Here is a 15,463-nt window from a genome sequence, read left to right as displayed (position 1 = left end):
AAGTAGAATAGACTTGCTTAATGCATATTAACAGTTCTGTGTTTGCGTAATTGATCTCCAGGCCACAACTTGAGCCGCTCATGTTTACGGCTCCAGTAATCCGGTAACAAACTAAAACACTCTGACAGAGAGTACACGTGCATATGATATGGTATACTGTACGCACGCGCTCATGGTACTGTAATCCTAACAGTGTACGCATGAGAGAGAGAGCAGTGCACGTTCACTCAACGGCAATAAAACGTAGAACACTGCAGCACTGGTTCCGCTGAAGAGTTGAACGAGCGAGAGCGTCATTTCACTGCTTTGTCGTTTCGCGGCCAAGGTAACTTGGCGTCGCTCACGGGTCTGAGAGGTGCAGTGTGTCGCGCAAATGAGCAATCTTAATGACATCAAAATTACTACAATACTGTTGAAACAGTATAATTAATGTCCCCTGTATGACTCCCTTGGCTTCATTATCTGCTGGTTTTCATTAAGGTTGTGTCAAAGAAACGAGTCCTCGAAATTTGCCTCGTTCATTCATGCAAATGAATAATGTGATATAGCGGGCAGTAAAGGGAGACTCAGCTGAAGTATACGCTCGGAGATAACTGGCCAGTCAATAAGTGGAGCAAGCATGTACAAAACACCGATGTAACGGCCTTTCTTTCTGCTGCAACGCAACGAGGGAAGGCGATACTTCAAGGGGCCTCCACCATGACGTAAAGGAGGCGGGCGAATTTGACTGGCCAGCACATAATATACAATTTCCCTTTGAGAATGACAGCCATGCGTTTCCTACTGTATTCTCACCTTACATACGTATATTAAATGCGAAGCATTTCTTAGCAAACCCCAGGCACTCTTAGCATTTCTATCTATCTATCTATCTATCTATCTATCTATCTATCTATCTATCTATCTATCTATCTATCTATCTATCTATCTATCCGCCTACGTCTGGGTGCTCTCGTGATCGCCTCCTCAGCTTGGTGTAGACGAAAATTGGCATGGGAGGGTAAGATGATTTGACGAATATGACTGTCTGGTCATGACATGCATAACGCGAAAATCCTGTCGCGTACGACGTCATACCTGTTGCTCCAGACACGTGTGGCACATACCCGTATACCACGGTGCCCGGTATAAGCGGGTATAAGCGGGTATGTGCCACAGGTGATTGACAGTTTATATCTCCCCAGGAATGGCGAGAACACACATGCTTAATTTAAATGTCAGAGTCCAAAGAAAAACTGACATCAACAGCGCTGACCCGACGAATGCAAAGTATAAAAATCAGGATCCCAGCAGGAATCGAACCCAAGCATTCTGTGTGGCAGTTAGGTATCCTACCACAGAGCCACGCCACGTCATTAAACTGCTTTGGAAAAAGACCCTACGCAGGCGTAATGTCGGAGCAACGTCAATTGAGCTTGCAGTGCTGGCTATCTAATTTTAGAACAAAGCCATAAAGATTACATATGTTCTATGATAGAGGCGCCCTGCCGGATAAACGGTAATTGTGGTTCCAGTGTTGGCTCCGCTTAATAAACATTACACTTGTATTCCCATGATTCAGGAAGCTATATTCAAGCGTTGCTCGACTCCGGAGGAATACGCTAATGAAAGTTACCTGTGAGATCATGACGTCGTCAAGTGCACTTCATTTCGACAATACTGACCTCTGTGCTAGAAAGTGAGTGCTGGCGTTACGTCAGTCCATAAGTTACACTTTAAACGCCACTGTAGTCGACGTACCTGGTAAAGCCACGATGTGCACACAACTACTACGCTTGCAAAATCACGTCGATGCACCTCGGAACGCTTGGCTGAAAGCTAAAAAATGCAGCGTAGACAACTACTCCCTTATTGATTCGCATGAAACCGATTCCCACAAGGCGTGGGATCTGCCATTTTTTTTTAATTTTTGACATATCCGCGCGGCGCAATAACGGTTCTAGCGCACGCAGCATTTAACGATTTCAGAAAATGTAGCCGCCATCATTTCTACCTCCTGACATTGCGGAACGTGACGGTAAAATTTACCGCGTGGCGCTTAACAGTGCTTGTAAAAGTGCATACACACCTTGAGCGTGTTGATGAGGTCCATGCTGACGTCGAGGGGTGGAGGCGAGTGCTGCAGCTCCCAGAGTTCCTGGAATATGTGCGACAGCTGCGCCATCTTGCGCAGGTTGATCATGCCGTCCACAACGTCTGGGAGCGCCACGTGCACCGAGATCAGGTCCTTCATGTGCACACCCCTGCGATGCGACACATCACGTGATCCGAGTGATCATTCGAGGGCGACAGTGGCGTAAAGTTGTTCAACTGGACGGAGCACAAGGTGGCGGTAAAATATGGAACATGACGTGGCCTTCTTTTAAAGGAACACTGAAGCGAAACAGCGAATCGGCTCAGACTGATAAATTGTACACTGAGAACTCCAACGTTGCTAATTTCAGCGTCATAGGTATTCCATAGAGGAGAAAATTCAGGTCAATGTTTCATTTTCAAACTTCGCGCCGAAATGTTCACGCGTCGGACGTCACGAATTTGAAAGTGTAGTTCCCGTATGTTGGCGATATTTTTTCAAAGGAACTTCCCGAAAATTGGTACGTTAAGCCTCTGGCTACTTCAGTGTAACTTCACTCTTACCGATTAGGAACTACCTAGGCCCTAGTAGACGCCGCCAAAATCTATGACGTCGCGGCGTTTGGTGTGGGAATTTCAATGTGGCGTCGTCGCCCGCATTTTCTTTTTGCGCGTTTTCTCGCTTGCCAGACCTCTTCTCGCAGCAAACATGTGTTTTAAATGCGAAGCATTTCTTAGCGAACTTCTGCGACTTTGAGCGTATCTATCTATCTATCTATCTATCTATCTATCTATCTATCTATCTATCTATCTATCTATCTATCTATCTATCTATCTATCTATCTATCTATCTATCTATCTATCTATCTATCTATCTATCTGTCTATCTGTCTATCTATCTATCTATCTATCTGTCTGTCTGTCTGTCTGTCTGTCTGTCTGTCTGTCTGTCTGTCTGTCTGTCTATCTATCTATCTATCTATCTATCTATCTATCTATCTATCTATCTATCTGTCTATCTATCTAGCCGCCTACGACTTTGTGCTCTCCTGGTCGCTTGGTTCATCGAATGTGCACCCAAATTGGTATGGCGTAACATGACTGTATGACGAACATAAATCACAAGTCATAACATGAAAATCATGACACGCCTGTCATGTACAGCATATTTACATGCTACGCTCATGGTGCGCTGGCGGCCGTTTCGCTAGTTTGATATACACCAAAATTGGTATCTTGCGACGTGACTGTGTGACGAACATAAATAACACGAGTTAACATGAAAATCATGACACGCATGTCATGTACAGCATGACTTACGTGGCACGCTCATGGGGCGCTGGCGGCAGTTTCGCCAGCTTGATATACACCAAAATTGGTATCTTGTGACGTGACTGTGTAATGAACATAAAAAACACGAGTTAACATGAAAATCATGACACGCATGTCATGTACAGCATGACTTCCGTGCCACCCTCATGGAGCGCTGGCGGCCGTTTCGCTAGCGTGATCTACCCCGAAATTGGTATTGCGCGACGTGACTGTGTGACGAACATAAAAACACGAGTTAACATGACAATCATGACACGCATGTCATGTACAGCATGACTTACGTGCCACGCTCATGGGGCGCTGGAGGCGGTTTCGCTAGATTTATATACACCAAAATTGGTATCTTGTGACGTGACTGTGTAACGAACATAAATAACACGAGTTAACATGACAATCATGACACGCATGTCATGTACAGCATGACTTACGTGCCACGCTCATGGGGCGCTGGAGGCGGTTTCGCTAGATTTATATACACCAAAATTGGTATCTTGTGACGTGACTGTGTAACGAACATAAATAACACGAGTTAACATGAAAATCATGACACGCATGTCATGTACAGCATGACTTACGTGCCACGCTCATGGGGCGCTGGCGGCGGTTTCGCTAGCTTGATCTACCCCGAAATTGGTATTGCGTGACGTGACTGTGTAACGAACACAAATAACACGAGTTAACATGAAAATCATGACACGCATGTCATGTACAGCATGACTTACGTGCCACGCTCATGGGGCGCTGGCGGCGGTTTCGCTAGATTTATATACACCAAAATTGGTATCTTATGACGTGACTGTGTGACGAACATAAAAACACGAGTTAACATGACAATCACGACTCGCATGTCATGTACAGCATGACTTACGTGCCACGCTCATGGGGCGCTGGCGGTGGCTTCGCTAGCTCGATCTACCCCGAAATTGGTATTGCGCGACGTGACTGTGTAACGAACATAAATAACACGAGTTAACATGAAAATCATGACACGCATGTCATGTACAGCATGACTTGCGTGCCAGGCTCATGGTGCGCTGGCGGCCGTTTCGCTAGCTTGATCTACCCCGAAGTTGGTATTGCGCGACGTTACTGTGTGACGAACACAAATAATAGGAGTTAACATGAAAACCATGACACGCATTTTCCTCAATGACATACAAGACGATGTATGCAGCTCTTTGCTGACTGCTTCGCATTACATCGATTCCCACAATGCGTGGGATCTGCCGGCTTTTTTTTGGTATCGTGAAATAGTAGTGTGCTAATACGAGAAATGTCGTTTTTCTCTTTAGAGTCCCTTCATAGGATATCGGCCCGAATAGTTGTGTACAGATAACGAGTGGTTGACGGACTCACAGGATGGGTATCCTGAAGTCCCGTGCCTCGGCGAGTGCCTTGCGGTAGTTGCAGAAGTTCCCCGCCGAGGAGAGCAGGGCGGCGAACTGTGCCAGGGTGCGCCTCGTCTCCCCCGGCAGGCAGGTGGTCGTCTGAGACAGCCTCGCCAGTGCGCTGTGGTTCAGCCCGCCCACGACGGCCATCAGGGAGCTGAAGTTCTGCAGCTCCAGCAGGTTCTGCGCAGCGCACGTATAACCACATCGGCTGCAACGGCGGCACCCTCGAAAGCAACGAGAACCAATCACCGTAATAGGGGACTCCAAAGTGAAACAGTCTAGGCCGAAAGATTATTCTTCGAAAACTCTACTGTCGCTAATTTCACTAACTGTGAGTAATGAGAAGACAAAATAAAGATCAAACTTTGCTTTCTTCAATTGCGGGCCGAGACTTCGGCCCGAAATTGAAACTTCAGTTTCACATTGGCTCAATAAAATTACTTGATGAGCCAATGTGGTGAGTTATCATGACGAGTTACCATGGTGAGCCGTAGTGAGCCATGATATTGTGAAAACAAGCGCTGGTGACATACCAGCGCTTGTGCATTGCGTCATAACACCACCGTAAATTTTGAATTGAAGGGAAATGTTCTGCCTGACGTTGCATAAGTATCGCTATTTCGCCAGTGTCTGCAGTGGTTCGCCCGTGTCACTGCACTGGGGGCCAGTAACGCCGTGCCGCTTCGCGATTCTCGCAACTGTGCCAGCATCGCTACTGTCAGAACCAGAGTCGACAGCGACGACGCGCCACTCTACCAGTGACGTCATAAGTGCCGTTTCTTCTCGGGTCACGTGACCCTCCCGCGTGTGACGGGAACCGGAAGTTCCGCTATCGCGCTCCTTAGGGTATGGAAACGCACTTCACGCGCGCACAGACAAACTTGAACACATCACGCTCGACCACCGCGAACACTAGTTTTTAAAACGCTGGCGTAATGAACATCGCCTAACAGAAGCAAGTGAACGCACCGCGCTGCCTCTCGATTAGGAGATGACGCGACTTCCAACATTACAGGCACGCGGACACAGCGCGCACGATGCCATCGGCCATCTACACACCCGCTCAGCCTCCGCAGCGCCGCCTCTCACGACCACCGCTGCGCGGAGCAATGGCCCCACAGCTAGAGAAGGAAACGCACGTTCACCTGCACTTCAAGTAGGACATAATGGCCATATTAATAATTAATTGTTCGTCGTCCATAGTACAAAAAACATTACGTTTCAGTGAGCAACGACGTCGGAAGCTTTGCTGAAATTTGCCAGTAAGTTCAAGCTTTTTTCCGAAACCCAGCGACAGCAGCATGTGTCTGCATGGCCAACCAAGTACCTAACATACGCGAAAGGCGCCTGACGTCAACAAAACGAGCAAATGCAGTTAGATGGGGCATCTATGAAAATTCTCTCTGGGTGGGATACTGTGAGCGGCGGAGCTTACACATTTGTTATTAGGTTGCTCAGAACCGACTATGCGCAGTCATCATATGCGATGGCGATGGCAGTCAAGCTACAGTTCTATGAGGCCGAGGAGCACAGCCGACCGGCGCCATTGAAGACAGAAGAAGGTCGCGAAATTGTCAACGCGAATCTCTGCAAAACATCCGTTCTCGTATACAGCACGAATGAGGTCAGCCGAGCGGGCCGGCGCACCTTGGCGACGTCGACGAACTTGGTGATGACGTCAGCTCGCTGCTGCGGCGTGGACCGCGAGAGCACCATGCACTGGGTCCACTGCGAGAGGCCGTTGAACTGCGAGATGGAGCGCTCCAGGCGAGGGTTGTCCGCCAGCGTCCCTTGCTCCGCGTACTGCTTGAAGTCCAGGAACTGAAACAGCGACTCTCTCTTAAACCGAATTATGGGGTTCAACAAGGTAACCTCCAAAACGCAGTTTTATGCCGACGATAATTAAAAGAACTTGCTTGCCTTTTTTCTGGCCGTAGAGAGTACAAATATAGAAATTCACATCCACCGAGTAGAAGCTTATATAGTAAAGTATTTATTAAAATACTGAGTAACTTCATTTCTAAATCACACACCTCTGAAGCTTCGCTACAACACTTGAAAAACGCTGCCAAAGTGTTTCTACCATGTGTTAATCGCTATGCTTAAATGAGAGTTTACCGCGCTACAGAATCATGGTTTCAGATGTCAAGTTCAACGTAGCGTAAATCATACGCTGGGCAATGCAGGGCAAGCGCCCCAACGCTATGAGGGATGCCTTAGTAAAGGCACCCGAATCCCTTTGAAACACAGGTTTTTTCCAACATCCACGCAAAACACGGTACATCAGCTTTTTTTTTAGATTCCGACCCCATCGGGATATATCTGAGAATGAATAATAATTGTTAGAGTTTTAATTATAACAATAATAATATTTTGGGGGGTTTAACGTCCCAAAACCACGATATGACTATGAGGAACGCGGTAGTGGAGGGCTCTGGAAATTTCGACCACCTGGGGTTCTTTTACGTGCACCCAAATCTAATTAATTACACGGGCCTCAAGCATTTTCGCCTCCATCGAGAATACGGCCGTGGCGGCCGGGATTCGAACCCGCGACCTGCAAGTGAGAATGAAACCCGCGATCAGTAGCAGAGTGTCTCAGCAAGCCACCGCAGTGGCATATTTCATCAGCATACCAGATAACCCGTGGCCCACTTTAGAGTGAAGTCACAGGCAACACAAACTTATTACAGTGTCAACGACCACATCGAGAGTTCCAAGTATAGCATTGTCGACTTACGAGCCAATGATAGAGAGAAAGTCATGCGACGAAAGGTAGAAAAGGTGCAAAGTACGGTTAGAGTCGATGTGGGCCAAGCACAGAATACAACAGACTATTGGGTGGGTGACTGCTGGGTTATTTTGTAAAAACCGTTGGCGGCGCGAACTGACGTGGTGTAAGTGAAGGCAACTATTTTTGTGCTTCCGCTTCACAATACGCCATACACAGTTAGGCGCCCGTCCTAGGTGATGGCTTTGGTATAGGTATGAATTGTCGCAACGAACTCTTTGTGTACGCTGCGCTCGCAATTGCACAGTATACAATGTTACGACGTCATAGCGCGTGTCACACGGTGTCCGCTAACACTGAATGCACTTCACGCAGTTTCTTATATATACATATATACACTGCAGCAGGCTGGCACCCATTCAACCGCGCAACGCGAAGACAGGAAGCAACTGCTCATACATTTTCATGAAGGACGCAAGACATGCTTGACGCCGCCATTCCTGCACAGCGTAATACTCGTCGATCAGTCGGCCTTCACATAGTGACGGAACGACCGAAAGCGCGCGTAAGTACCGTTACATATATACGAAGCACTGATATTATTTCTTTGATTGCGAAGTGATGACGCGACGCGGTCGCTGTAATGATGACGACTGAGACCGTAACGACAAAAACAACGCAGACTACGACCTCATACTTCCCCCTCATAACCTATAGGCTAATCATCTTGATAAACTCATAAACGTCCGGTTTGCTACTTTGATGGTAGCGCAGGCTAAGGAAAAGGACAAAAGAAAGGCGCACTTCTTGACACAACACAGCGCTGTGTCGTGTCGAGTATGCCTTTCTTTTGTCCTTGTCCTAAGCCTGCGCTACCATCCAGTATATGCAATATCATAAAGTCCACATTGCCGCCCTCATCGATTTGCTACCCTTCATTTGGGGCGTGTCTGTTAGGCGCTATACGACAATCATAACTGCGCTTGTTCCTTGAAGTGTCCGGAAGGCCGCGCTTTGTCTCCCTTTTCTCAAAGAAAGACGCGGGGGGTGCGGTGCCAACTTTGCTTGAAGGGGGCCCTCCAGCTCACATGGTCTTCTTGCATGTATCCATATGCGAGAGGGGTTGAGGTATGTGTGTGCGCACAGTGCTGATCACTAAGCATGGGGGTAGTCAAATTCGTGCTATGCCTAGATTGTGCAACGTGTCATATTTATAAATGTTTCCTTTTAAGTCGAAAGCCTCGTGAGGCGAAAAATCTGGCGTGTTCAGAAAACTGTGCAAAAATTCTACAAACCAAAAAATATCGACGCTCGAGGCGCGCGAGCTGCGCATTTATTTCGTCATGGTGCATTCGCGAGACTAAAGAAAGGTTTTAAAAAGTCGCAGTTTCGCCTCAAAGCCGAAGCAATGAACGCGATAGCAACAAATTACAAAGTCGCAAGAAGAACACCAAAGAGCTCGATACTTGCAGCACGCCCATCAACCGCAAACGACTCATGAGAAGAACACGCACAGGATGACCACGAACTAACAACGGTAACAGCTCAACACTTTCGTGTTTGAGTGGCGCGCTACAACCCAACGCTCTTAGATACTTTTGTTGTTGGTTTTTTTTTTTGAAAACTGCAGCGCGTGGAGTGGCCCCTCCGCGCCTCCTGCCGCGCGGTGGCGTTCGACGCATTGTTTAGCCGGCGTTCCACATCGCGTGTGGGTGCAGAAATGGGCCACTTTTTAGTGCGCTTCTCAAGGGCAGTTTTCAAACAGAGGCAAAATCTATCATTGCTTTTTTAAAGCGCACCCTGCGGGCAATCTCGCGGGTGATACTGCACACGCGGAAGCACCTCCTAGATCTGCATACCACCTGCGTTAAATGGTGTATATAAATAGCCCCCGTTATTATTCCGCACAAGCGGTGGCGCGTGGACGAGTTGTTTAAAGCGGCGCGCTGAGGAGCAAGGGGTCACAGGTGCGAATCCCGGTGGCGCACTTCGAAAATTTTTCTTCTGATTTATCTTTCTTTGTTGGTTTTATTTATATATGCATACATATACTTATCCGGGGCATGACGGCGACGGCGACGGCAAAGATCAGCCGAGACTGTCCCTATAATTGCTGTCGCAATAAAACGAAGCGGCGTTCACGTGGCATGAAGTGCATGGTAAAATAGCCACACCGGATGGATTTCACTTTCGAGTCGTCTTTGCATGTCCGAATGCTTAAGGAACTCTGAGTTTCTACATGTGTGCATATAATTACCTCCAGATGGGCGTAAGCAGCGTGGACACAAAGAGGTAAAAAGGAGGTCATCCAGAGTCGGTATGCCACCCTACACCAGGGGGGCGGAAAGAAGAGCCCTCACCGTGATGCGCTTCATGACCTTGTGTTCCAGGTAGGTGAGGTGGTCGGCCAGCTCTCGCGGCTCGAGGTGGTCGAACACGAGCGACACCTTGCGCGTGTGCTTGGCGAGCGGCAGCCGCACGGACACGGCACGGGCCCACTCGGACCGGGGAGAGGGCCTGCGGGTCAGGTCCACCAGGTCGGCCAGCACCGAGTGGCCCTCCTGACGCAGGCGCGACTGCAGCGCCGCCACCCGCGCCACCACGCCCTCGGCCTCGAGGTGCTGGGGGAACTTGAGCATCCAGAATCTGTTTTCCCACGAGGGCAGCGCAGCAAACGGGGAGATAACAATTAGTTAATGATTACCCTCGGAGATGTTAGCCTGCTTCATCGCCTGGCTTGCTACTCCAGGTGTCGGGCGTTGACCACGGTGCATACAGAGATCACATATATAAGCTACAAATAACACGCGCAGTCACGCACACGCGCGTACACTCCAGAAAAAAAAAGAGTATGTCGACTCCTTTCGGTCAAGTCCTGATTTGCCCCGCACTATGACTATCTTTAAAGAAGCACGTTAACTCTCTCGTGAGTCACACGACTCTCCGAAGACAGTACAATGATCTCCAAAGAGACGTGTCTCTTTGAAGAGAGTCATATGCGTGGCAAGTCAGGACTTTCAAAAAAGAGTCAAAGGACTTGTTTTTTTTTTTTCTAAAGTGTGCGCACACAAAAATAGTTATTCGTGATGTTTTGTTAAGGTTAGAGACACGAGTAGGCCTAGTTGGTGCGAATTGACTTCAGACATAATTAGCGCATAAATGACAAAGGAGAAGGTGAAGAAAACAGACAGTAAGCGCCGCGTCGTGTCTGTTCTCTTCACCTTGTCCTTTGTCCTTTTTGCGTTAATTAGTTATGTCTGAAGTAATTTCGCTAAGGTTTGCAGTCCTCAAGAACACCAACAGCACTTTTTTAATGCGCATCGCACAGGCGCTGCCAAACGGGGGGAGAGAATGCAGGAATGTTAATAAACTTTTCCTCGCGTTGCACACTATTGTCTTAATGACCTGATGTACGAAACAAAACAAAAAATCTGAAAAACTGAAGGTTGCTCAAAGTCGCACAAACTACGGTATGCACGTGCTTACAAATATTCTACTACGGAACACATTTCCCGAAAGAGGCGTTCGTGCATTGCAAATGAAATAAACTGTAACTTTGGTTTACGTTCAACTTGAAGGCAATTGTGTTGATGCTGATATAACTGTATGCGATCAAGCACGGTCATGGCTCGGTGGTAGAACACCTGCTTGCCACGCAGAAGTCCTTGGTTCGATTCCCACTCGAACCATATATCATTGAAAGAAATGTATCGCGTAATTGATTAGTTATGACTTGCACTGTGCTTCTGAGGAAACACCTTTATTGAAAATCAGCTTGATTGCTCTTAAACATCTTTATTGCTATATACACCGGTCATGTTCTTGCGTTTTTTTCGGATTCTGACAGTGCTCGAACGGAGCCGGGCACGGGACCCGTCAGAGAGCGAAAGAGAGACGAGAAAAATTACGCCGAAGAAGAAAAAAGAATAAATAAATTGAGCGCTCTGCCCAAAACGCCGCTCTCACTGGAAGAAAAAAAAAATACTGGGACCATATCGAACAGTTAAACTACAAAAGCGTGCATTTTCTGCCTTAAAAGGATTTTTGCGAGAACCAGGGCCTGCGTGGATAATTATTAGAGAAGCTTATGCTGCTGCTTACGACGTCAATAAAGACTCCATTGATATCGACACTGTTGCAAAGGGTGATATAGCCTTGTAATCGCACTGTGACGTCACGGGGAGAGGAGCCTATGTTTTACCGCAGAGTGAGATGCTATATCGGAAACTTCGTGTGCTGGCAGAGACAGTAAGCTAGCTTAAACTTTATGTGAAAAATAGCTCTTCGCTTGACCGTCATGTTGGTTTTATGGTGTAATATCGCTTACCTGAACACCTGGCACACCTGTGCCTTGTGCTTGTAAATGGGACAGTGCGTTGAGTGCTGCAGAGTATGAACACATGGCAGCACGCATCGATGCTGAGTATTGCTGGTCATGTATCTGGTTCGTGCATTAAGGACTCCAACGCGTGAAAACCAGGGACGATATATTGTTCTCAGGCACATTAGAAATACTGGTGGCCAATTATTTGAAGGGCAACTATGGTAGTGCGCGAATATTTTAATGAAGTGAAGCAAAGCACTGCAATTGCACTTTTTCTTTGATTGAATAAACTTTATTTAAAACCGATCCGGCAGTTTTCCTTCGCGCGAGGCGTGGGAAGAGGGGAATGACCCCTGTGCCGTCCCACCTTCCGTCGACGATGATGATGGCGGTGCCTCAAATGGCGGCTCGAAGACCTTAGACCCGGGCGGCATCTTCGGCTTGCAGGACGGCCCAATGCTGGTCGGCCAGCTCGTCCCATATTTCAGCGGCAATGACTTTCAAAATTAATCACTCCTGTATTTTATATTGTACCCTGATTACAGCTTCATATCAGTGTTTACAGTCCTAACGTCACTGGTGCTTCACTTTCCCAAATGTAGCCCTGAAAAATGCTTTTTTAACAGCGTAGCTCTTCTAAGGCGAGCCTGCACCGTCCGGCGTCACGCATGTCACGTGACCGACGGAGGGGAGTGAATGAAGCAAAACTAAATGATGCTCGAGATGATGATGATCATGACGATAACGCTCGAAATGAGGCTATCTCACAGGGTGCGGATCTGGCTGATTAGGTTAATACAAAAATTGCCTCTTAAACGACTTCCCATAAAATGCACCGCATCGATGATGTGGTTTTTAATGGCGCAAGGGCAGCCGAAGAGCGCCATCACTGATAGTTTGGTGTTTACGATGACTAATAATTTACGATGCTAGTATGTAATACGGCTGTAAAGTGGCCTAAAAACACACGCGGTGGGAAATGACAGTGACATGTGCAGTGATCTATGGAAAACATTAGGCCCGGATACTTCGGGTACCCACACCTCAGCATAATGCCGTGTAGTGTCTGACGAATAGGAGAATTTCGATATACCTCAACTGAATAGCATGCAGACATGTCGTGGACACACTTGAGCAAAGGATACTGGTCGACAAGGCATCGTGCCAGCTTCTCAGATTTGATGAACCACTGGTGCATGAGGAGGAATATGTAAGGAAAGCGGTTGTCGTCGTCCTCCAGGCCACCGATGGGTACTGCGCAGTCGCAGACGAAAAACATGCCATTCGTCGGATTACAGGAGAAAAAAACAGTGAATCATCTGCACTTGGTCCGAAATGATTCGGAAACAGGTATTCCCGAATCGACGTCAGTAGCGCTGATTCATATAGGCCTAAACAGACAAAAAAAAGAAAAACACACACAATAAACAGACAAGTAAAATATTGTTGCATGTCAGCCGCTTGTGCGTCTCAAGCTTCTTCCATGTCCCCGTCTTGTGCTCTTTCTAGTTCCTATCAAGTTCTAACATGCGCAAAAAGTCACCTTAGTGGACTTCTCTATAAGCCCTAACGTGATTATGAAACGGCGCAACGAAAAACACGATACACTGACGATGAAGAACAAACGAAGACAACCGCCAACTCGCCCAACTATCAGTGCTATACTGAACGCGATCTCTAGACATTCGTCTACGCTATTCTATAGCTTCCTTTATTTCCTCGTTCTATCAGTTACGAGTGTCATCTATGCACTTCACCAAATTTTAGCCATACTTGTTTTATCTCCTGTTGCCATTTTGTTATGATGACCCACTGTAGGAAAGACCTCCATTTCCATATCTGTGATTTTGGCTCTTAATTCAACATAAAAAAAAATATCATGATGTGACAGACTGACGAACGCTCTCCCTTATCCTGAATAAAGTGGCACACTGATATATACATTTTAAACAGATTTACTACAACGCACTCGCGGATGCGAAGGCAGCGCTTTAAAGAAGCATAGTCACACATTCCCTATTATAGTCGTCTGCAACCTAAGAATAAATGTTAGCTCCGCCCACAGCCGTCGCTGTCCCACACCTCCTTGTCCCACACATTGCTTCTTTATACGGAATAAAGTGGCACACTGATATATACATTTTAGACAGATTTACTACAACGCACTCGCGGATGCGAAGGCAGCGCTTTAAAGAAGCATAGTCACACATTCCCTATTATAGTCGTCTGCAACCTAAGAATAAATGTTAGCTCCGCCCACAGCCGTCGCTGTCCCACACCTCCTTGTCCCACACATTGCTTCTTTATACGGAATAAAGTGGCACACTGATATATACATTTTAAACAGATTTACTACAACGCACTCGCGGATGCGAAGGCAGCGCTTTAAAGAAGCATAGTCACACATTCCCTATTATAGTCGTCTGCAACCTAAGAATAAATGTTAGCTCCGCCCACAGCCGTCGCTGTCCCACACCTCCTTGTCCCACACATTGCTTCTTTATACGACGTCAAACACGTCTCGCGTATTTCAAGCAGGTGACTTTCCCATACAGACATGTTCGCGTCCCTAGTTTTTCGGTCGAAAACTTGGACTTCCCGGCAAATTTCAGGAAAGATTTCATGTTAACTGCTTATCCTAACGTAGAATTTTAACAAGGAACAACGAACTTTTAATTCAAAGTATGTGTAGTATTTACGTTAGCAGCGAAAAAGTACTTATGGTTAGTACGGAAACCACAAAGCACGACTCTCATCTATGCACGACTGCACAGATGAATGACAGGCGCCGCAGTACTGGGGACGGACCTTCTAATTATTCTTAGGTTGTAATCGGCTATACACTCTAAGGAAAAAAGAGGGTCATTTGACTCCTTTTTGCTAAACATGTGACTCACACATGAGTAACTCTCTTTAGGTAGACACGCTGACTCTCTTTAGAGAGTCGTAAGGCGCACGAATTTCCAAAAGAGAGTCAACGTGTCTCTTTAAAGAGAGTTATATTTCGCGCAAATTCTTTAAAGAGAGTTATACAGGTGAGAGACACACAAGCAGGGAAAGCGAGTCAAATGACTCTTCCTTTTTAGAGTGTAGTAATAAGCGGTAAAGCGTTTCAACTCACGGAAGCAGTCGATGAGGAACCTGAGCGCGGCGTCCAGGGAGGCAGCGCGGAGCGAGAAGCCCGGCACGGCGGGGTTCTCGGTGTCCCAGACGAGGCCGTCCCGGGCAGGGCTCCCTCCGCTGGAGCCCATCGAGCCCCCCTGGGGTCCCATCACCCGAGGCCCCACATGGCCCCCGGCCGCGCTGATGCTGCTGCTGCTGCTGCTGCAACGGCCGCCGCCGCCGGGTCAGGACTCCTCCTGGCAACAGCAGCCGTCCCTGCTGTTGCTTTCACAGGTCGCCGACTCCGAGCGCTGCGCCATGTCGGCAAAGAGGCGTTCTCCGCGTCAATACCTCCACACCAGAACTTACTGTTGGGCTAGCTGGTAAAACGTCATCTTGAAAATTAGGCGCAACTTGGTACTTTCTCATTCAAACACGCAAGTACTACCCCACAAACAGCGTTCGCTACCGACTGGTTACTGTGAGTAAAGGACCCCTTATCTACGAACG

The 15,463-nt window shown here is 47.5% G+C and overlaps 1 protein-coding gene across 2 annotated transcripts in view; it reads right to left on the bottom strand.

The window, feature by feature from the left end:
* Positions 1 to 15,463, bottom strand: part of LOC119401293 (ras guanyl-releasing protein 3) — a 232,595-nt gene that overhangs the window by 175,804 nt on the left and 41,328 nt on the right. For both annotated transcript variants that reach the window (XM_037667987.2, XM_049418737.1), the window contains exons 3-9: positions 14,973 to 15,264; positions 12,997 to 13,105; positions 11,855 to 11,968; positions 9,888 to 10,173; positions 6,444 to 6,617; positions 4,762 to 4,976; positions 2,069 to 2,243 (exon numbers count right to left, since the gene is read on the bottom strand). In XM_037667987.2, coding sequence (XP_037523915.1) covers positions 2,069 to 2,243; positions 4,762 to 4,976; positions 6,444 to 6,617; positions 9,888 to 10,173; positions 11,855 to 11,968; positions 12,997 to 13,105; positions 14,973 to 15,123 — 1,224 coding nt within the window. In that variant the 5' untranslated portion in view covers positions 15,124 to 15,264. The remainder of the gene's footprint in view (positions 1 to 2,068; positions 2,244 to 4,761; positions 4,977 to 6,443; positions 6,618 to 9,887; positions 10,174 to 11,854; positions 11,969 to 12,996; positions 13,106 to 14,972; positions 15,265 to 15,463) is intronic.

This window comes from Rhipicephalus sanguineus, chromosome 8 (assembly GCF_013339695.2).
Source record: "Rhipicephalus sanguineus isolate Rsan-2018 chromosome 8, BIME_Rsan_1.4, whole genome shotgun sequence".
Lineage (NCBI taxonomy): Eukaryota > Metazoa > Arthropoda > Arachnida > Ixodida > Ixodidae > Rhipicephalus > Rhipicephalus sanguineus.
Note: the sequence above shows the minus strand (reverse complement) of the source record. Positions and strands in the feature narration are given on the sequence as shown.